The following is a 20,801-nucleotide window of genomic DNA, read 5'->3' on the forward strand; positions in this document are numbered from 1 at the left end:
AAAATATGCTAAAGGCAATATTTTATAAAGGAAAATAATAAAACTTTAAGGGAAGGTGCCCCGTAAAACACCTTTGTATATATATAGTTTCCCGTCTAAGGACGGCTTATAGTCCGTACCTGAATTTACCCACCTTTCCCCGAATTGTCTTTTTCTCCAGGGTGGGCGTTAGTGGAAATTGGTGTCCCGCTCAGGCTTATACACGGGCGGAGTGAGCCCCGGGACTTCCCCCGCCTCCGGCCAGCGCGACAGTGCTCGTACGACAACTGTGATGTACGCGAACAGAAGACAGAGGATTTCTCACACCGATCCTACATTCATTGTAGTAGCCGGGAGGATTTGGAAAAGGCATAATGCTCACTAAAAAAGTGGATCATGGGAGACTCCTACGATATCTCGGAGTTACGGGCCGCGCGACACTTCATGGTCTCAAGACTCGGCGTCAAAGGGATAATGAATTACGGGTGGGCCTTAAGGATCACTTCAAGTTCCTCTACATTGCCACCGAACCGCAAACCCATCAATTTTGTTTGATCTAGGGCTGCCAATATGCCGGCCATCAAGCGTTCGAGTGATGCTGTCAACGAAAAGCCTCACAAGCTTACCAAGTCATGCCTCTTGACACCGGAGAACAATCGGTCACCCGATAGTGAAAAGGTTGCAAATCTGCATCTCGTACCTGACCAACTTCCCAAAGATCTTATTCAAAAGCTGTTCTCGCACAGTACAATTGCAAAGATATGGGGTGTTGCTGAGGGAGGACTTCGACAGGTATGTACCCTACCTAGCCAGCCTCTACATCTAGGTCAAGATACTCAAGCAAAGCACTAACCCCCGGTTTTAGGCCATCCCACCGCTGGTATTTCCAGAGTACACGAAGCCCGGCCATACAGAATACATATATCGCGATCTGGACTTTTGGACCTCGGGCTTCTTCCCAGGGTCCCTCTACTTGCTACTTCAAAGAGAGCGAAAATATCGACTTCGAGAGTCGTACTCAAATACCCCAGTCTTACATGAAGATCAGCTCCAGTATGTGATTATATTTGATTTGCAATAACAGGTGTTCGGACTGACACAAATAAACTCCAGATTTGCCTGTAAATGGTGGACCGAGAATCTTCACCAAAATGCCGTATTGGGTACAACCCATGATCTCGGCTTCATGATCGCTCCGTGGGCCAAGGTAGCTTGGGAATTGAATCGAGACCAGAGGGCGTTTGAGACGCTCAAATCTGCTGCCAAGACCCTGCATGGTCGCTTTCGCCGGGAGGTCGGTCTTATTCGTTCGTGGGATACCTGCGTTACGAAGCGATACCAATTCCTCGACCCCCAGGCTGAGTTTCTCACTGTCATTGTGAGCGACACCCCCCTAGCGTGTCTCATCCAAATACTGACATAGACAAACAGGATAATATGATGAACTTGGACCTCTTGTTCTACGTAGCCAAACACACTGGAAACGTGGAAATGTATGAGGCAGCCGTACAGCATGCTCGTACCACGCAACGAACGCATATCCGCGAGGACTATTCAACAGTCCACCTTGTCCATTTCGACCCCTCCAACGGCGACATTCGCCAACTCTTGACGAATCAGGGATACAAAGATACATCATGCTGGACACGTGGACAGGCCTGGGCGATCGCCGGGTTTGCGGAAACATACCACTGGACACACGATAAATCCTTCCTGGATACAGCTCGCAACTGTGCGGATCACTTCCTGAGGCGATTGCCAGACAGTGGCGTTCCCCCGTGGGACTTTGATGCCGCCGAGGAGGACAATTCGGGCAAACAGCCACCCGATGTTAGTGCTGCTGCCATCACCTCTTACGGCCTGCTGCTCATTCACGAGGCACTGGTCGCATTAGGCCATACATCTGAATATCTTGGCCACGCTCTCAGTATCATGGAAGGTGTATCTACGCATCACATGAACAGTCCGGCAACATTCGTCGACCGGCAACAAGCGATACCAATGGTTGAACGGCCGACGCAAGACATTCATTTGCGCCACGTTGAAATGGGAGTGGGCGATACGATTCTTAACGGCGCCACCATCAATAATCATGAGTATGCACCTCGTCAATGGGCAAATCACGGCTTGGTCTATGCTGATTACTACTTTCTTTTGTTTGGCAACAAGCTTCTACAGATGGACGCCAGGGGACTGTTGGGAAAGTTTGCGACCTTGACGGAGCAAAAATGAGGCGAGAGTAGGTAGATTCCAGCTACTACTGGACTATGTTTTGGGTGCGGGAATTGTTACCTGTTTTTGGAGTTGAATTTCATTAGGTGCCACTTTACGGCGATCATTGTTATTATCTGCATTTCGTCCAGTCCTGCAAGTTCTTGCGTCTTCACTGTCCCATGGACTCCATTTCATCTGCCATGATGGGATGAGAGAATACGCTGACTCTTTGATTCGGTAGGAATGGGTCCTCGAGAAGTGAGTGCAGATCCTCAAACCCTACAGGATATTGCTGTGCATAAGCCTCTGCTGATTGGTTGGGGTAATGTTCCAAGGAATTGATATTCGGCGAATGCATTGCCGTCTGTGACGCACTCGGGACTTGAAATGCCATCGGTAGTGGAGGAAATGCTAGAGAAATCATATCCGGAGGAGTTCCCTGGCCTTCTGTCGAGACCGCAGGCGCCATGGGATAATGGCAATTTTTGGTAGGTGATGCTATACCAACACCAAGTGTTTGGTCAGGCGATTGGCCAGTAAGTGAACCTGTAAATCGAACTCTAGATGTCTGAGTTTCGTTGTCCACAAACGCTGATTGCGTGAGGTCCAAGTCATGCGGCCCAAGCTGCCTTGCTTTAAAGAGGCGATGTGCAAGCTTGGACGCCAAATTATCATCCGGTGACGGGGCAGTATCGGATACATGGGGGCCATTCCACCTGCGTGCAATCTCCCAGAGACTGCCAAGAAGCGACTCGAACTCTTGAATGAGGTTCATGTTATACGTTGCGGAATGGGCCAAGAGCATTCTCCCGCAAATAAACAAGCAGAAGGCAAACTGCGGATTGGTGACAAAGCCCGCGGAACGTAGGAACTTCTGAGCAATGATTCCCACCTCTCGTGCTGCAGCTAAGCATGTTTCCGCGCTCGAAGAAGACGGTAATCTGATGGGCGACGACTGCCATTCGAGAGTAGGATATGCGATACTTTGATGTAGTAGAACTACAGCAGTGTTATGCGTGATATGGGCAAGCGTCAGATTGGGATCCATATTGCCGTCGGCATTTACCGCGCACGCCTCCCGCCATCTGACCGGGAGGAATATCTTCCATCTATACAAATGTTAGCAGATGGTCTTGTCCAAGATGGACTAAATGGCCAGAAATGGTCCCGGAAGCTTACTGCATAAGACGAAGGTCAAGTTGCTTGAAGCGTATCAACCATAAGCGAAGGGCTTGAGGATTGTGAATATCCATAGACTTCTCCTGGAAAAAAGTTGTAACAAGACCGAGACTTTCTGTTGCCTCAATACAATATGAGAATGCGCCCAAAGAACTCGTTTCTTCATCGGCTGCTATAACGCCGAGCGGGTCACTGTTCTCACCAGTTGGCCCCTCGACCGTACCAAAATACGGTGTCGGGATCGAGAGAGGCTCGCCTGCTTCCCACAGTGCTCCTTCGCATGGAAGTCTTCTCTTGACCTCGGTGCTTTTCAATGACATGTTCCAGCCCGTAGCGATGCTGCAGAATCTGTCCATTAGGAAGACGTTCCAAAACACGCGCCGCCTACCTTCAGCGGCCGCCCAATTTACGCATGGTGGTAAAAATGCAATCCTCGTTATCAAGGCTTTCTTGTCTGGTCCATAATGATATCTGTCTTCTTCCTCCACGTTGAGTTGAAGGTGTTCCACAGTTCTAGCAATGCTGCCTACGATGGACCATGCTGAAGGGCCACGACCGCTGCCAATCTTTTTCTTCCAATTAGCCCGACCTATCCGAGAGTGGAGCGGGATGTGCTACTCACCATATCGAAGGCGCAGATAATGAGAGCTTGAAGATTCTCGACAGAGAAGGACTCCATACTCTCAAGGATGACCGCCTGCCGGCATTGCTTCCCCAATCGAGACCGGATGTCGGGGCTTGCCAATCTTGGATCATCGGAAAATCTCACACACAAGGATGCAATCGCATGGAATATTGTCTTCATCTTGCGGCGCTCCAAGGGAACTTTCATTGCTTCCGGGAACAAACGCACGTGAAGAATGGGTATCCATGGTTGAATGCGGAGAAAATAGATTTCGACTAGAGAATCAACGAGGTCCTGAGGAAGACACAGCTCGCCATCTTTCATCCAAAAGGGATCAGAGCGCTGAAAATCTGATTCGCCATTTAGTTTACGCCTCTTGGGGAGCGACGCTGGCTCGTCCGCTCTCAATGTGTGTTCTTTGTTGTCAGAATGAAGCGCTGAGAGCGAGGCCTTTAGTTGGGCCGTGTACTCCGGTAGGGATGCACCGTCATCCGTGAAGTCATGGTGTTTCTGGCTGCTGACGGAATCAAGGCATTTCCACACTTGCTGCCACAGCACTCCTTGTCCGAGGAACATTTTCTCTAGTGAAACTATAATTATTCAGTGGTGGTCCGAGCTGACTTGATGCGAAGCCCTCACCTAATCTTTGGTTCAGATTCTCAATCGCTCCTGTACGCATGCCTGGCTTGGCCTTCTTTCCATCATAGATACAATCAATATCTCGAGATGATCGTCAGCGTTATGTCGCAAGATTATATATTATCCAAGACTGACTGTATCGGGTGCAGTGAGAGCATGGCCGTGCACGCGAGCATTTTGCCTTCTTTTGGCGACACGCTTGACACGCCGGGCCTTCGTCACTTCTTCCTGCACCATTTTTCTTTCTTCCAGATTCCTCTTCTCTAGGCTCTTCATCGCAAAGGTCATCCTCAGATTCATCATAATGGGCCATCTTCTTGGACGAAAAGCCTGCCTAGAAGACGAGTCCAAACTTTGTATGAGCCTTCGACAGTGGGTATCGCCGATGGGCACAGGACTCCTTGTGTGAAAGTCAATAAGCGAGTTGATTACGGAACGGGAAGGCAAACGACTGTAAGGAATGAGTGTAGGGATGAAAGTTGGGACGAGCCTGGCGAACGAGCATTCAATGCACACTTGGGTTCGCTACCCCAGATCCCCCCAGTGCCCCCAGGATTCCCCAGATTGTGGAGAAAGCTGAGCTGTTCGCGTCGAATTTCACCGGAGACGAGGTGAGTGCGGAGGTCGGGGAAAGTCCCGGCAAGTGCTCCGGTCGCTTAACCATGGTCGCTAGGACACTGCCAGGATATTCGTAATTGGCGACCAGGGTACACTCGTGATAACGTCCCAGTGGGAGCGTTGGAAGCACTTATAGTCGCGGTGCACTCGCCAGATTTGGCCAGAATTTTATGGGAACGGCTGCAATTCACATGCTTCATCGCGACGAGATATCCCATTTACCCACATTGAGTTGTTCCGCCAGTAATACTGATTCCATCATTCACGCGCGCCGCAATGGGGTTTCCAGACAGCATTGAGCCGCGGGCCGGTGGAGAGCCAACCACGCCAGCGAAATTGGAAGCAGACACTGCACCAGGACAAGACGATTGTGAGGTAATCACCAAAACAGTCAATGGAGTATTTTTCACATCTAATTGCAAATAGACTACTCCGTATCTAGCGCAAGAGGCCTTGTACATCGATGACCAGACAAACAAGAAGCTATTCTGGACCGTTAATCGGCGGATTCTCGCATGTATGCTGGGAACTTATTTCTGCCAGTCTCTGGACAAAGGCACTCTCGGATTCTCGTCCATCATGAACATCAGAGAGGACGCCGGTCTCGTGGGACAGCAATACAGCTGGCTTGGGACAATCCTCTATATGGGAGTGCTGGTGGGTGAATACCCTACCAATTTGCTCCTGCAGAAGCTTCCAGTGGCGAAATATCTCGCTGTCAATGTCTTTTGCTGGGGTGTCGTCATTGCCTGTTCAGCTGCAGCGAATAACTTTACATCGCTCATGGTTGTCCGATTTCTGCTGGGAGTCTTTGAGTCTTGTGTCCAGCCTACCTTTATCATCATGACGGCCATGTGGTATACCAAAAAGGAACAAACCACTCTGACCTCTCTTTGGTATTGCATGTCCGGCGTGCAGCTGATGGTTGGAGGCATCATCGCCTGGGGGGTATCGCATTTCAATGGCCATCCTATCAAGTCATGGCAACTCCTCTTCCTAGTCCTCGGACTTGGAACTTGTGTCTGGGCCGTCTTCATTGGTTGGTGGCTTCCCGACTCGCCCATGAAAGCAAAATGTTTTGACGAAGATGAGAAACGCCTCATGATTGAGCGAGTTCGCGCAAACGAGACGGGAATCCAAAACAAAGTATGGAAACGCTACCAAATGATTGAGGCTTTCAAGGATCCTATTGTTTGGTGCTATGTTTTGCTCAACGTCACTTCAACACTTGTTATCGGCGGTCTGGGCGTCTTTTCAAATATCATCATCTCCTCCTTTGGTTTCACCTACCTACAAACGCAGCTGCTCAATATTGCACAAGGAGCGGTCACGATTATCGTTATGATTGGCAGTGCTACGCTGGCGACATGGACAAACCAGACAGCTTGGGTCATGCATGCTTGGACAATGTGAGTTACTCTCGAGATACTAAACTTGCTCTGCCCTTTAATTCTTACATTCTACAGTCCTCCAATCATTGGAACAGCCATCATCTGTGCCATTCCTCCGACGAGCTCCAACAAGGTCGGACTTCTAATTGCTTTCTACTGCACCCAATTTTACCTGGCAGAGGGCAACCTGATCTTTTCTCTCATCTCTCGGAACGTCGCTGGGCAGACAAAGAAATCGACAACGCTTGCATTGAGCTTCATCTTCTGGGCGGCAGGTAACATGACGGCGCCACAGGTCTTCCAGGCATCGGATAGCCCACGGTATCTCAAAGGATTCATTGCCCATTTCTGCCTCTACGGTCTGTTCAACCTTGTTCTGGTCGTTTTGCGAATTCTTCTCGTGCGCCGGAATCGCGCCAAACGAAGCGATGCGGCCGAGACTCAAAGTAATGGTACTAAAAATGGCTCGGATGAGAAAATTGAGCACGTTCACGCATTTCAGGATTTGACAGATATGGAAAATCCTGATTTCAGGTACGACTTTTGAATGCTGAAAGATGGGGTACGGTTCGAGCAGCTTCTTCAACAACCAAGGGAGTTTTCACAGCTTCTGCCATTACACCAAATGAAATTCTACAGTCATTTTTCCAGTGGTGCTAGGTGGTGCTATAAGGCCTGTACTTGGGTATCTACAGCCCCGGGTTATGGAAGTAATTCTCAAATCTCGCCCACCGTGTCAGGTTTCAGGGTTTGTCATTGTGATAAGCTGGGCCACTTATTGATATACGGTCAGAAAGTAGACATCATGTATCCATTCAGTCAGTCCATGAAAAAGAAAAACGCAGGGGATTTTGTAATTAGATCACTGTGGGTATAGGCCAAAATTCGGGTGCCTAGGCCCATCTTAATTAGTGCCCCGCGTCTGGCGTGGAGGCCTTTTAGGCGGCAGAGCAGAAATCTTACAATCTCCAGCGTTTATGCGTGATATCAAGAGACTCGCATATTGTCGTCCTACAAATCCTTTCATTACATTTATGATCGACACAACTTTTGGTGGTCATGGATCACGACAAATTGAAGAATGATTACTTCTTTGCCCAAAAGCATGGCGGTTGGCGTAAGGGTATGTACGGTCGCTGGAAAGAAATACTGGAAAACGGATACGACGCAAACGAAGAATGGAACAACAATTCCAAACGTGCATCGCCCTTATTTAGTGTCGTCTTGGACAATGAATTGGAGCTGGCTGAATTGCTACTTGCCCACGGCGCTTCTACCGAGAAACCTCATTCTGCAGGACGTACACCACTTCAAGAAGCTGTGGTCCTTTCGTCTGCCGCCATGGTTCAGCTTTTGCTAGACCGCGGGGCAAAAGTTGACGCTCCTATCCGTTCCGGCCTCCTGGTGGGCGGTACTGCTCTGCATCTAGCAGTCATGGAAGGGAGGATGGAGATTGTGAGAACACTATTGGCTCACAAAGCCGATCCTCGAGCGCAGACAGAGGCAGGCTGGACACCCGTCGACATTGCCATGCTAGATCATCAGGTGGTAATGCTTGAAGCCTTGTCCAAAGATAATGATCTATTAAGCATTCTTGATCGGGATCAACCGGGAAAGGAAAATGGTGGATTCAGCAATCGAGCTACCATCGCTTTTCATCTCCTCGAGAACAGTGTGCGACACACTGACCGCAGTCACGCATCATTCTACCAAGGCTGTCTCTCAGCAATATTGAGCGAATTGCGTCATTATCAGAAAGAGATCTCAAATCTGGCTATGATATTGTGTCGCGAGATGAATGCCGCATTAAAGGCAGAGGCAGGCGTGAATGGGGACATTGTTTGGCCCAGAAAACTGTGCGATGCGTGTGGAAGATTCGACGTCCAAGACTATCACGACGCGTTGAAGATCTTTGAGCACAGCCCAAATTTCTCAGCATTGATGCAGTCATCGAACAATGGATGCAATTTGTGCCAACTCTTGGTCGGTGCGCTGGGAGAAAAATGGTGCCTTTTGCACCAGATTGACAAGAAATGGTTGAAGGAGTTTGGGAAAGACCCGAGAGTGCGCGTCAGGCTTGATCCACGTAGGAATGTCAAGACGAAGGACGGAGAATACCAACTAATTGTGGTATGTGACGAAAAAATTGCATTCCTAGATCTCAACCACGTTCAAAGTATGTTCTCCTGGAAATAATGAACCAACATGGCCAGAAACACCAACTGACACCGTCACAGAACAACTGAACCACGCCGTGGCGGAAAGTCAACCATATGACACCCAAGGAAGTGGCTCGGACAGAAGCCTTGCCATGGCGCAAGCTTGGATGCAGAGATGCGAAGACGAACATTCATCCTGCCGCCGAGCCGAGCATGGAATGCTTCCTACGCGGGTCATCGATGTGGGCAGCAATGATACCCCGCCTCGCATATATGTTTCAAACAGAGAGCGCGTTCCTTATGCGGTCTTGTCCTACTGTTGGGGTGCCAATCAAAACATCCTTCTGCTGACGACAAATGTAAATGCTTACACTGAGTGTATTCCGGTTGAGTCGTTGCCGCGCACTATAGCCGATGCGGTTATTATCACCCGGAAGATGAAACTGAGATACTTGTGGGTGGATGCGCTTTGCATACTTCAGAACTCCGAAGAAGACCTGGCCCACGAGTTGTCTTACATGGGAGACATATACGCCAATGCATTATTCACAATTGCCGCCAAAGATTCAAATGCTTCGACCGACGGATGTTTTCGAGAGAGGAACTGGCCAGCCAGCGCGCTGGTCCCATTAAATATCCGTCTACCAACGAAGACAACACAACGAGAATCCGACATCCTTGGACAAATCGTCAATACTCGCACCTCCTGTCTCAACAGATTGATGATTGTATCAAGGTGGAGAGGGTCCGGTGATCGAAACGTCCCAGTGCTGGAGACGCGCGGTTGGACGCTGCAAGAGGAACTACTCTCCCGTCGTGTACTGAATTTTGAAAAAGGCGGCCTCAGCTGGACTTGCTTGGAAGGAATGTGCTCAGAGGGAAGCCCGGAGCAGGCCGACGTTCGCAGCTGGCACAAGTGGCAGTATGCCATCAAGCGCGTGATAGTCACAGGCTTTGAAGGCTATGGAAGCCTGAATCGCGTCGAAGAGACAGAGCTCTTCAATTACTGGCTCGAGGTCGTAGAGAACTACCTGAGCCGAAAGTTGACGAAGCCAGGTGACAAGATCGCCGCCATAGCTGGTGTACAAGCTGCCATCGGAAGACACCTGAAGGACATGCCTATTGCCGGGATGTGGAGAGACCAATTCTTTGCACCAAGCCTGCTGTGGAGAGTAACGAATAAACACAAATACGAGTATCTTTATTCTTTTCCTTGCCCCTCCTGGAGCTGGGCCTCTGCATCACGCTCAGTGATATATACGCCAATTCCATTGCACCCTAGAGACCCCAACAAACCATGGGTGTGGTGGAATGAGTGGACGCATTCCCCATCTGTTGTGGACTGGAATATCACCGAAAACGGTCTCAGCAGTATTGATGGGCACGTGGCTGTACGTTGCAGGTTGATACGAGAGGACGACATGGAATGTGAGAAACACTTTGTCGATGACTTTTACAACAATCCGCCACGGAGCCAGGTCAAAGCGGAGGCAATTCACTTTGAGACCCACCACGACTTTGTCGGCGCTGCGGCCATAAATGATACCTACCTCATGCTCGTCCATACAGCTCAACTTTGTGAAGGCGAGACTGCGTTTGGCTCCCGCAAACACGACATCAAAACGCATCTTTTAAGGCTGCAGAAGATCTCGGAAGATGAAATGGATTTCAAGCGGATAGGCATGGTCATTACTCGGTCATGGGCTAACAAGTGGCTGGAAAAGGCCGACGAGGAAACCATTCGGCTATTCTAGGCCAATGCTGTACATGAGCGATAGATGGATGGTTATTGGGTTTATCACAGTGACTCAACCTTTCTACCTACGTGCTATTATTTTGCTCGACTGGCTTCAATGATACCCATAGCTCCGGCTTCATTGTGGAGTGAAAAACCTTGACAGGTTTCATTTTACCATTCAGACCCCATATCTCGTTCTTCGCCCTGTAATCCGATACATCTAGCTCCATGTCGAAATGCCAAAGCAGATTGGCGGCAAGGAGGCGCATTTCCATGTATGCCAGATTCTTGCCAATGCACACCCGAGGCCCAGTGCCAAAAGGCAGCGACGCATTCAAATGGTCATTTGTAAATTGCTCGCCCTCCCCCAACCAGCGCTCAGGTCGAAATGAATCGGGTTTGCAGAAATTCAAACTCGAATGCGTCGTGGCCCAGGGCGACACGGCAACGGTCTTGCCTGCGGGTACATAGTAGCCGTCTATCGTTGCACCGCCTGGAGGGACTATACGTTGTTGGCTTGCTGCGGATGGCGGGAAAAGTCTGAGTGCCTCGTTCAGAGATGCCTCTAGATATCGTAGATCCTTCACCTTTTCCCACTTGATATCGTCGCTCGCCCAAAGTGCTTCACGAACCTCTTTCACAAGACGGTCATAGACCTTTGGGTGTGTGCAGATGTAATAAGTCCAGCCAGTCATAGCAGTGGCCGTTGTATCGGTTCCTGCGCTAATGAAGAGTGCCATATTGAGAACCACCTCGGTCTGAGAAAGCGACTTTCTCGACTCATTCTTGAGAATGTGGTAGAGAAAGTCGGGGTGATCCCTATCTCCGGCTCCAAGACGGGCAAGCGTCTTCTTGCGAGAATTCTCCAGATGAGTGGTGCGCCACTGGGATGCTTTTCTGGGCACCAAGAGTTTTACCAGCACATACTCGAGCCAAGTCCCCACTCCAGACAATCGACGTATGCCTTGGGTCCAAGCGGCTGCTATAAACACATTGATCACGGAAGTCGACCATTCAGTGACTGAGCCTTGGTCTAGACAACCAAATGGCTCCGCAAAGCATAGCTCTCCCATAACATCAAAGGCCACGTACGTGTCTGACAACCTGGTCAGCATTGCAGTCGTCGGACAGTTCCTTTCATTCTTATTCTAAACTTACACCAATCTGAGAAATCCACGGATTGTTTCTCTTGGGCAAATCTCTTGAGAACGGCTACCAACTTGTGTATATGCACACTGATCAGACTTTCGTGCTGAATCAATGCGCTGTTGGTGAAGAGGTAACCCAGCGCTCTGCGTTGACGTGCATGGTTTTCGTTCAGGGCGAGGCTTACACCCGTCTGTCCATTGACATTTCCCACCGCGCCAAGAAAGATGGGACTTTTTTCCATGTTTAAACCTCCCTTCTGTAGCTTGGCGTTAGCTCTAGAGGACGTCCATAATTGTTGTCGACTTACTCGAAGTCCGTATATCTCCTCTCGCGCTTGTACACTGACAAAGCCCAACTCGTTTGGAGATACCCTTACCACGGGGCCGTACTTCTCGTGCAACCACCGGTAATAGATGTGCTGGTTTCCGGTCACCAAAGCCAAGGTGGCCGGTAGCTCTGATACGCTGTTGATCCATGGTCCTGGCACCGAACGAAGTGGATGAAAAAGGCTTCGGTAGACTGTCTGAATGAAGAAGACGATGGCGACCTAGTGATTGATGTTAGACTTCTATGCTTGTTTTGTAAATGCGAGGCCAACTCACGACAATAGCAATTGTTGCAAGAAGTGAGTCCGCAGAAATAGTCTTTATCAGTCCCACGTGCAGCAATGCACTGGGCGATGTTGTCGCCTCTGCCATTCTACGGTTTGCCAGAGAATGACTTGGCTCGGGAGCACTTGACTGAGAAATCTTGTCAAGTTTTAGGAGACTATTAACGAAATCTCCTTTGTCTATTCCACAATTGATGTCATTTGCACTCTCATCGCGTGCATGTTAAGAACCTCAGTCGTGCCGGCCCAGACAGATGGAACGGTACGTACCAAAAGCCTAGAGACACTTGAGCCTACGCAGCATTCATCATTGAAACATGCTCAGAATCCCTCAGCACAAGCGCGGTATCCATGCTGGCAGTGCTAATGTGGTAGGACTAGAGAATTGTTCCAGGTGTGACATTGTATCTACCGGGTCTGGGGTGTCGAACTACTTAATGTGCTCAAACCAACGCATACTATCTCCCTCTTCCCAGGCTTGTGACCGCAGTGGAGTCGCCTGGTATTTAGCACAGCGTTGATCAGGGCTACTAGGTATAGTTTGAACCACTGCTCCAGCTTGCCAAGATGCACCAATACGCTACGCTAAACGTAAGGTGCCAAATGCCCAAAGAATATAAGACTGCGTATGTATACACCAAATGCATTCTTACAATTCGACGCCATAAATAACACACGTTGCACGTGATCAAAACACAACCATGGTCGACACGGAAGAACTTGCGAAAGGGTACACGCATGTCAACAGCACCCAGTATGACGCCGGACTCTTTCTTCTCAAGCGGCTAGGCATCGCGCCAGGAATGCACGTCCTGGATGTTGGTTGTGGCACTGGCGAGCTCACAACTCACGTGGCTGGCCTTGTGGGGGAGGATGGCAAAGTTGTTGGTGTTGAGCCGAGCAACGAGAGACTTGCCATTGCGCGCGAAACAGCACCGCCAAATCTTACATATCGGCAAGGATTCGCCGAAGACCTGTCTTCATTCCCTGCATCGACTTTCGACATTGTTTTCGTCAACTCGACTCTGCACTGGGTACAAGATCAGCCAAAGGCGCTCAAGGAGTTTGCCCGTGTGCTGAAGCCCGGTGGCCGAGTGGGTATTTCGGGAGGATCTGGAGACTTTCTCACTCATCAGGAGAGGATAAAGGAGGACGTGCTTTCACGAGAACCCTACCGGCACTACCCTGAGGAAGCACCACCGAAATTTCTCAAGCGACAAGAAATCGAGAATTTAGTTGACAATGCCGGCTTTGCCAGGAAGGATATTGTTATCAATAAGATCATCAAGTCGACCAAGGATGCAGATGGTATGATCAATTGGCTGGACACGAGCTCGTCGGGAAAGACATATGGTGGAATACCTCTAGATTTGCGCCCCAAGGCGAGAGAAGAGATGAGACTGGAATGGGACAAGCTGGCTACACATGATGGAATTCATATGGACATGGAGTTACTTGTGACTGTAGCCACAAAGTAGCCCACCCTATAATCATAAATCCGGGGGCTGCTTTGTCCTCAAGCTCGTACCATGGCGCATTGCGACCGGGAGTGATCACTGTGACTTGACCCGTTGGTTGAAAGGCTACCTATGTAATCAAGGATAGCAAATCGGGGGTCTGCACTCAAGTACGCCAAGAGGAACTTGGTAAATCAGTCGTGGCTTCCGGTCTCCCGAGCCGGACCGTCCCGATGAGTCGCAAGGGAGCAGTTGTCGAGGTGCGCGCTGGCCTTGGTGTTTACTGAAACGGCGACGCTGACGACGACCACGATTAAGATCGGCGAGAGTTTGCAGCCAGCTTTGACATCAACACCGAGGCATTGCAAGCAGGAATCATTTTATGGGCCTTTATTTTCTGCCGAAAACCGACAACTTCGTATGCCGAACCGACCAAGAGAATATAGTATGTATGAAATCGCAAAACGCATTATGTGACATTACTTGTGGGGATAGGGCCAAGCAAATTGCACAGACAAGACACTCCTATATAGGTAACCTAGGTAGGTAGGCATGTGCCGAGCAGGGAGTGGAATTTCTTTATACAGGGCGCAGGCGAAGAAAAGAAGTGCTTCGGACATAATAAGGGATCGAAACTTAGTTTCATGCCATTGTCGTCATTTCCCTACCCCTGCCCCGCCGCGCCGCCTCGGAGGTATCGGATTTCAAATATCTCGAATGTCGATCAACGACGAGGAGGAAAAATACATATCAGAGATGATTTTACTATCCAAAGGGGTCGTCTATTGATTGAGCGGTCACGATGCTTTGGAATTGATTTCACGTTTTGACTTGACGCTCTTTTAGCCCGAGGCTCTTTTTCATTTCGCTCGCTCTCTTCTCTGCTCTCCAGGTGTCGCCAATATGAGACTTGCCGACACCTCTGTCCTAGCGATGCTGCCCGCTACTAGTCTGGCGGCCTGCGGCACCGCCTATTCGGCCAACCAGATTGACGGCTCCTTACTGCGGGCCATTGTGCTCGACATGGACACCGATGCCGCCAATGTGACCGCCGCCAATTATGACCAGTACTTTGCCCAAGGGAGCGCTCTTGAGGGTGTCGAGGCCGTAATTGCCGCCAGCCAGTTTTATATCAACAAGTGGGCGATCCCGGGCACTGAGGCTGCCTTTCAGAATGTCAGCCAATGCTTGAGCGACGGCTATTTGGTGAACCAGGTGCCCTGGCTGTATTATAACACCACTACCGCGAGCTGGTGGGGTGGCTTCGAGGCCGAGTCGCAGGCCGACAGCTATGACACCGCCGCCCTGTCCGTCGTCACGGGCCTTGTCGCCGGTCTCGAGGTGCGCTTCTGGGACACCAACGGTGATGGTTTTACTGACCTTATCGATGCCGACTATGTCGAGGGCGTCACCGTCGACACCGTTACTAAAAATGCCAATGGCACCTACACAGTCTACCGTGGCAACATCGATGTCGCTAACAAGACACCTTATGAAGGGACCATTTTTGATGGAGACCTTTTCGATACCGACGGCCCTTCCATATTGGCCGCCAACTTTGACACCACGATCGGCGCCGGCGATGTCGCCCTCTTCTGGTACGGTCCCAACGGCTGGGCGATAAAGCGCGCCCAGGAGGTCGTCGGTCTCTTCATTGACGGCGCTGACCACACTAACTACGACGTGGGCGGCGTCGTGTACGAAGATGCGATGCGCTTCTCTCGCGACAACCTCCCCATCTCCAACCGGCCTGGCGAGTTCACCGACGCCCAAAAGTTCTTCAAACTCACCAACGACTCGGCCGCTGGCCTCAACGTCAGCCTCTGGCTCGTGCCCGTCACCAACACCAACAATACTGGCGCCCCGGTTGGCATCACGAGCGACAGCAACTCGCGTAGCTTCCTCGCCAAAGCCATTGCCCAAGCCCAAGCCGAGCTTGCCAATGTGACAATCAGCACCGACGGCACCGACGTGTCGTCCACTCAGGAATGGGTCACGCAGGCCGTTTACACGCAGCTCGACGACGCCATAGCTCGGGCAAACCAATCGCTCGCCCTCTCCAACAGCTCATCCTTCCTGCTCGACTACCAGACTTACCTACTGTACTTGAACCTGTACGGTAGCAGCGACGACATTGGGGCTCAGTTTGCCGGGTTCAACTACACCGGCTTTGAGAACGAGGAGCAGTTTGGTACTGCCTGATTGCTTCTTACCCGTCATTGTGGCGCCATACGGGAATGATGGGGTCCGACTGTATATATTGTGTATATCTGTATGTAGTGAATATGCGCGAGGTTGTCCTTTTCAGCTCCCACTGATACGTGATTGTTGAAAGCTCATGTGTATGATTGGCGTAGGTATATGCTCGGCAGTGAATCGAATTGACACGGGGGTCTTTCCTGCAGTGGCCAGGTGGGTGCCCCGCTAAAGAAACAGAAGAAGAAACATTACCCCGCCCTTCAACTGAGCAAGTAAAATAAAATGCACTCACCCACCGAGCGGAGGGTCGCTAATCTGAGGCGGGCGTAGCAATATGCAAGGTCCCTGAAACAACATGTAGGAAATCTGCAGCGGGGTGACAGTTGATGGATTGCAGCGCATATAGCCCTGTAAATATGCGCAATGTCTGGGGCCTCCGCACTCATAATGATCCTGGTACGGCAATTTGAGCACATTAATAATGAAGGCGCGGAACTGAAACCGCCTCTCCAGGCCTCTATGGTATGTACGTAGACATGATCGACCAGATTGTGTTGTATTCTTGTGTTTGGCGGGGAAAGATGAGCAGATTGCGCGATCGACACATGAAGCTGCTTTGCTGTACCTGCGTTCGTTTTGGATTCTCACATGGAGGCAGCATATTCCTACTCCACTTTCAGTCAGAATGATACAAGTCAGCATTCTAGAATCTAGTACTTACAGCAAGGTACATGGGATTCATACATTTCTTCTGTGTGGTTGCTTTTCAACTCTGTAAGACTTTCATGTAGTAAATCGGCTAGCCTCAATTTTGTCAGCGCAACAAACACGACAATCCTGGCACAGCCGTGGGTGCAGACACGAGAGAGAGTTTTCACCATTGTCCATTTGATTGGCTGGCACATCAGAGAGTCTGAATACCATGTCAGGCAACGTCAAAGATGAGGGACCTGTCATATCTCAGCCTTCGTCGCTTTCCACCATGACAAACAGCGATTGCACCAAAGAGATCCCGCAACTTGAGCCGCAGTCCGAGTTTCTAGTCTGGTGGGATGGACCAGAAGGCGAAGACTTGGAGAACCCAATGAACTGGCCGCAGCGGAAGAAATGGGCAAATATTTTTACCACATCCGTCATTAGCTTCTTGGTGTAAGTGTGACGACCCTTGACCGTCCATAGCACTTGGGAACACACTCTAATTCTCTGGCTGACAGTCCTCTTGTCTCATCAATGCTTGCTCCTGCGGTAGAGGAGATAATGGCAGAATTTGGAACAGATTCAGATCTGTTTGCAACTTTTGTTGTGTCCATTTTTGTCCTTGGCTTTGCGTCTGGACCGCTGCTGCTCGCGCCTCTAAGCGAGGTCTATGGCCGTGTGCCAATCTACAATACCACCAACTTCATGTTCCTCATCTTCACCATTCTATGTGCCATTTCACAGAGTGAGGACATGCTTCTCGCGTTTCGATTCCTTTCAGGATTTGTTGGTGTGGCAACGATTACCATAGGGTCGGGAACTATAGCAGATCTCATGCCGCGAGAGGAGAGGGGCAAAGCCTTATCTTTCTGGTCTATTGGAACTATACTTGGTCCGATGATTGGCCCTATCATCGGAGGGTATGTCACAGAGGCTGCTGGGTGGCGGTGGATCTTTTGGTCCATTTCAATCGTCGTGAGTCTGCAAATGAGTCCAAGTATTACCTCGGATAACGTATTAACACATCTCAGATTGGCGTCGTGGTTGTTATTGCTTGGCTCGTGCTGACAGAGACGTATCCCGCCGTTCTACTCGAGAAAAAGGCAGCAAGACTCCGAAAAGAGACTGGAAACCCAAAATACCGGCCCAAAATCGGCACAGATGCAGAGACCAGCAAATTGATTGTTCAAAGCATCCTTCGCCCTTTGAGGATGCTCTTCTGTTGTCCAATTGTGACAATAATGTGCACCTATGTTGCTGTTCTGTATGGAATACTTTATCTGCTGTTTTCGACTTATTCCTTTGTCTTCACAGAGGTCTATAATTTCACGACATCTGGTGCTGGACTGGTCTTCATTGCAGGAGCGGTTGGAACTCTTGCTGGGCTCCTTTATGTCGGCAGCTTCAGCGATAGAACCCTAAAGATGAGGGCGGCTGCGGGAAAGACCATCACGCCCGAAGATCGGCTCGCCTTCATCATCACAATACCCGGGGCACTCGCGTTTCCTGCTGGATTATTCATGTATGGATGGGCCATCGAAGCTCGTTTGCACTGGATTGTACCACAAATAGGCACCGCGATCACGGGATTTGGTTCCATTCTGATCTTTATTAGCATACAAACATACTTGGTGGATGCATTCGTGCTGTACGCTGCAAGTGCCATTGGTGCTAATGCAGTGCTCAGAGGCACAGCTGGGGCGTTTCTTCCCCTCTGTGGACTGAAAATGTACGACAAGCTTGGCTGGGGCTGGGGGAACAGCTTGCTGGGATTTGTCGCATTGGCGTTTGCTCCTCTGCCATGGATATTTGGTGTTTACGGTGCTAGGATACGCAAATGGACACCTCAGCTAAACCTTTGAGTTGATGCGCCTGCCTTGCACATCTTATGTCATTTTGTGCGAAATTCAAAGACTACTAGAAAGTTTCTGTATATATTTTAGAATTCTTATGCACGCGATTTCTCATTGCGTTCGATATTCTTGTTCACTGTGAATGCTGTATGCACGTAATGTGGCACAATGATTCTCTTTCGCATTATACTCCCCAGGGGATGCACCGCTGTAACTTTCGTACCGAGTAAATATATGTGCTCTTCGCATACGTATCGTTTTTAATTGGAATTATATCGCAATATACATCGTAATCATGAAACATCTGTTAGGTGTAATTTTTGCTGTTGGTCCCTATCGTGTCTATAACTACCGTCTTCGGCCATCTACTAATAGGTGGAACCTCTCGACTAACTCATGGCTTGACATATGATTCAAGTTCAGCTTCTGCAAATTTCTTCCTGTCTTCATATAGTCCATTCCGGTAGCCATCTCTGCCATTAAAATGACTGCTTTGATCGGCGATGCATCAATTCCGAGCTTTTCTGCAAGATCATGCCAGGGCACCAGCAGGTCTGGGACGTCTTCTGAGATATTCCGATTGTGTATGTTATCCGGCGCCTTGAGGTTTTTATGCGGCTTCGAATTTTGTGCTAGGTCCACCAGATCAGTGAAAGTGTGTCGGTAGCAGTCATTCGACACCTTGATCGTGCTCTCCATCCGTAGTCCAAACGCTTCGCCGATCTGTATCCGAACTTTGTCGACCGCGTCCATGGCATTGGCCACGGAGCGGGTAAGACCTTCGCGGTACAAATAGAAATCCCCCGCGCTTTCGATCCGACCCGCGTTCATCAACATCATGAGTGGGTGAAACACGCCATTGATGTTCATCAAAGACACCTCAATAACGCTGCTGCACCATTCAAGCTCCATTGGGAAGATCCCGTTGATGAGATTCTTCAGATCCGGGCTGATGTTCTTCTCCAAAGATGCAATGAAGAAGCGGCTTTTCCGACCTAGCACTATGAGATTCCCTTGGTCCATCCTGCAGGAATACGGCGATAAGTTGGTCTCTAGAATATGTCCAACCTCCAACTCAGCGTCCGCAATGAGCGAAAACAAATTTCCTGGCACCGCAATGATCGTGTGGCACTTCAAGCAGAATCTCTTTAGCTCTTTCAGCACTGTCTCTTGTCCGGTAGAAGGAACCGTGAGGATGATGAATCTCGAAAAGTGGACAACATCTGTCATGTTGCAGGTCACCTTCAAGCTCACGGGGCCTTTGATAATACCAGTAGTTGTCAAGAAGCCATTCTCAATGACATGGCCGGCGTGACGCAGATGGTCGGGGTGCGAGTAGACCAATACGTCGGTCCCATGCCTTTGAAGATCTGCAGCAAGAGCGAACCCAGCAGGCCCAGCGCCAACAATTGATACCTTGGGCTGCATCGTGGAACGTCTGATACTATTTTGAGGAAATGCTTTTCGATGTTCCAGCTTGCCGATTGGAGTTGATGAGATGGAGGAAAATAGAAATGTCAATCTGCTCAGTTGTTGAGCCAAATGGAGTGACTGGGCATTGGCTCACCAGGACCAATACTGTTCGAGAAGACCGTACAATTTAATAATGATATACCTCTCAAGTGAGAGTAGAATAAGGTATCCGAGGCACTGGAACGTATTATGTAACGCCCTTCGATCAAGGTAGATCTGATAACGAAGAGAGGCCGCAATGAGTAATACATATGGGCATTTCTGACAGCCAAATACGCATATATGGCTCGTTTCAAATGTACTTGCTCAAATTACAAAGCACGATGAATACTAAAACAGACCCTGGTTAAGAAGACCTTGGGACATACTTGGCGACATCCGAAATGCATCGAGACTCCTCCTTCGCGCATTTGAGCAAGTTTGCTCTTGTTATTAGCTACTAGTTCAACACGGAATAGTGCCGCTGTCGCACTGACCATTCACCACCACCAGTCGCCCTTCAAGCAGAAGTCTGCGCACGGGGATCAGTTTAGCTGGAAATCCAGATTACTCATTCTAAATGATATCTGTTAACGCTTATTGCACAGGGGGTAAATCACATGTTATAGTATTCTTTTACTTTCATACATCTTTATTGCGTACCTAGTTTATAGTTTTTTTTTTTTTTTTTTAAATCACGACGCTCAATAAAGATAGGGCATTTGCGTAGAGACTTAGTCTCAGGCCAGTGTACAGTACCACATTCAGCGTGGCCACCGGGCTGTCGGTTCACGGGCGAGAATCATTTGCCCACCTACATCCTACATAAGAGGTATGATTATT

General features: G+C 49.5%; 9 protein-coding genes across 9 annotated transcripts; 6 read left to right on the top strand and 3 right to left on the bottom strand.

Moving 5' to 3' along the window:
- Positions 1–549: 549 nt before the first annotated feature.
- PFICI_04100 (uncharacterized protein) lies at positions 550–2,211 on the top strand (the record flags this gene model as incomplete). Its single annotated transcript, XM_007832681.1, has 4 exons — positions 550–771; positions 845–1,032; positions 1,093–1,357; positions 1,411–2,211. The coding sequence occupies 4 exons, from the start codon at positions 550–552 to the stop codon at positions 2,209–2,211; spliced, it is 1,476 nt and encodes a 491-aa protein (XP_007830872.1).
- A 151-nt stretch (positions 2,212–2,362) lies between these two features.
- On the bottom strand, positions 2,363–4,873 carry PFICI_04101 (uncharacterized protein; the record flags this gene model as incomplete). The annotated part of the gene is made up of 5 exons (XM_007832682.1): positions 2,363–3,302; positions 3,373–3,938; positions 3,995–4,587; positions 4,637–4,691; positions 4,772–4,873. The coding sequence occupies 5 exons, from the start codon at positions 4,871–4,873 to the stop codon at positions 2,363–2,365; spliced, it is 2,256 nt and encodes a 751-aa protein (XP_007830873.1).
- A 657-nt stretch (positions 4,874–5,530) lies between these two features.
- PFICI_04102 (uncharacterized protein) lies at positions 5,531–7,192 on the top strand (the record flags this gene model as incomplete). Its single annotated transcript, XM_007832683.1, has 3 exons — positions 5,531–5,629; positions 5,681–6,663; positions 6,721–7,192. 3 exons carry the CDS (start codon positions 5,531–5,533, stop codon positions 7,190–7,192), a joined length of 1,554 nt encoding a protein of 517 aa, XP_007830874.1.
- A 512-nt stretch (positions 7,193–7,704) lies between these two features.
- On the top strand, positions 7,705–10,558 carry PFICI_04103 (uncharacterized protein; the record flags this gene model as incomplete). The annotated part of the gene is made up of 2 exons (XM_007832684.1): positions 7,705–8,821; positions 8,883–10,558. The coding sequence occupies 2 exons, from the start codon at positions 7,705–7,707 to the stop codon at positions 10,556–10,558; spliced, it is 2,793 nt and encodes a 930-aa protein (XP_007830875.1).
- A 67-nt stretch (positions 10,559–10,625) lies between these two features.
- PFICI_04104 (uncharacterized protein) lies at positions 10,626–12,389 on the bottom strand (the record flags this gene model as incomplete). Its single annotated transcript, XM_007832685.1, has 4 exons — positions 10,626–11,638; positions 11,701–11,947; positions 11,999–12,238; positions 12,294–12,389. 4 exons carry the CDS (start codon positions 12,387–12,389, stop codon positions 10,626–10,628), a joined length of 1,596 nt encoding a protein of 531 aa, XP_007830876.1.
- Positions 12,390–13,002: 613 nt separating this feature from the next.
- Positions 13,003–13,779, top strand: PFICI_04105 (uncharacterized protein; the record flags this gene model as incomplete). Its single annotated transcript, XM_007832686.1, has 1 exon — positions 13,003–13,779. The coding sequence occupies one exon, from the start codon at positions 13,003–13,005 to the stop codon at positions 13,777–13,779; it is 777 nt and encodes a 258-aa protein (XP_007830877.1).
- Positions 13,780–14,661: 882 nt separating this feature from the next.
- Positions 14,662–15,960, top strand: PFICI_04106 (uncharacterized protein; the record flags this gene model as incomplete). Its single annotated transcript, XM_007832687.1, has 1 exon — positions 14,662–15,960. One exon carries the CDS (start codon positions 14,662–14,664, stop codon positions 15,958–15,960), a length of 1,299 nt encoding a protein of 432 aa, XP_007830878.1.
- A 919-nt stretch (positions 15,961–16,879) lies between these two features.
- On the top strand, positions 16,880–18,515 carry PFICI_04107 (uncharacterized protein; the record flags this gene model as incomplete). Its single annotated transcript, XM_007832688.1, has 3 exons — positions 16,880–17,106; positions 17,172–17,628; positions 17,685–18,515. The coding sequence occupies 3 exons, from the start codon at positions 16,880–16,882 to the stop codon at positions 18,513–18,515; spliced, it is 1,515 nt and encodes a 504-aa protein (XP_007830879.1).
- Positions 18,516–18,854: 339 nt separating this feature from the next.
- On the bottom strand, positions 18,855–19,934 carry PFICI_04108 (uncharacterized protein; the record flags this gene model as incomplete). Its single annotated transcript, XM_007832689.1, has 1 exon — positions 18,855–19,934. One exon carries the CDS (start codon positions 19,932–19,934, stop codon positions 18,855–18,857), a length of 1,080 nt encoding a protein of 359 aa, XP_007830880.1.
- Between the last annotated feature and the right edge of the window lie 867 nt (positions 19,935–20,801).

The sequence above is a fragment of the Pestalotiopsis fici genome (assembly GCF_000516985.1).
Source record: "Pestalotiopsis fici W106-1 unplaced genomic scaffold PFICI_Scf_2, whole genome shotgun sequence".
In the NCBI taxonomy this organism is placed as follows: Eukaryota; Fungi; Ascomycota; class Sordariomycetes; order Amphisphaeriales; family Sporocadaceae; genus Pestalotiopsis; species Pestalotiopsis fici.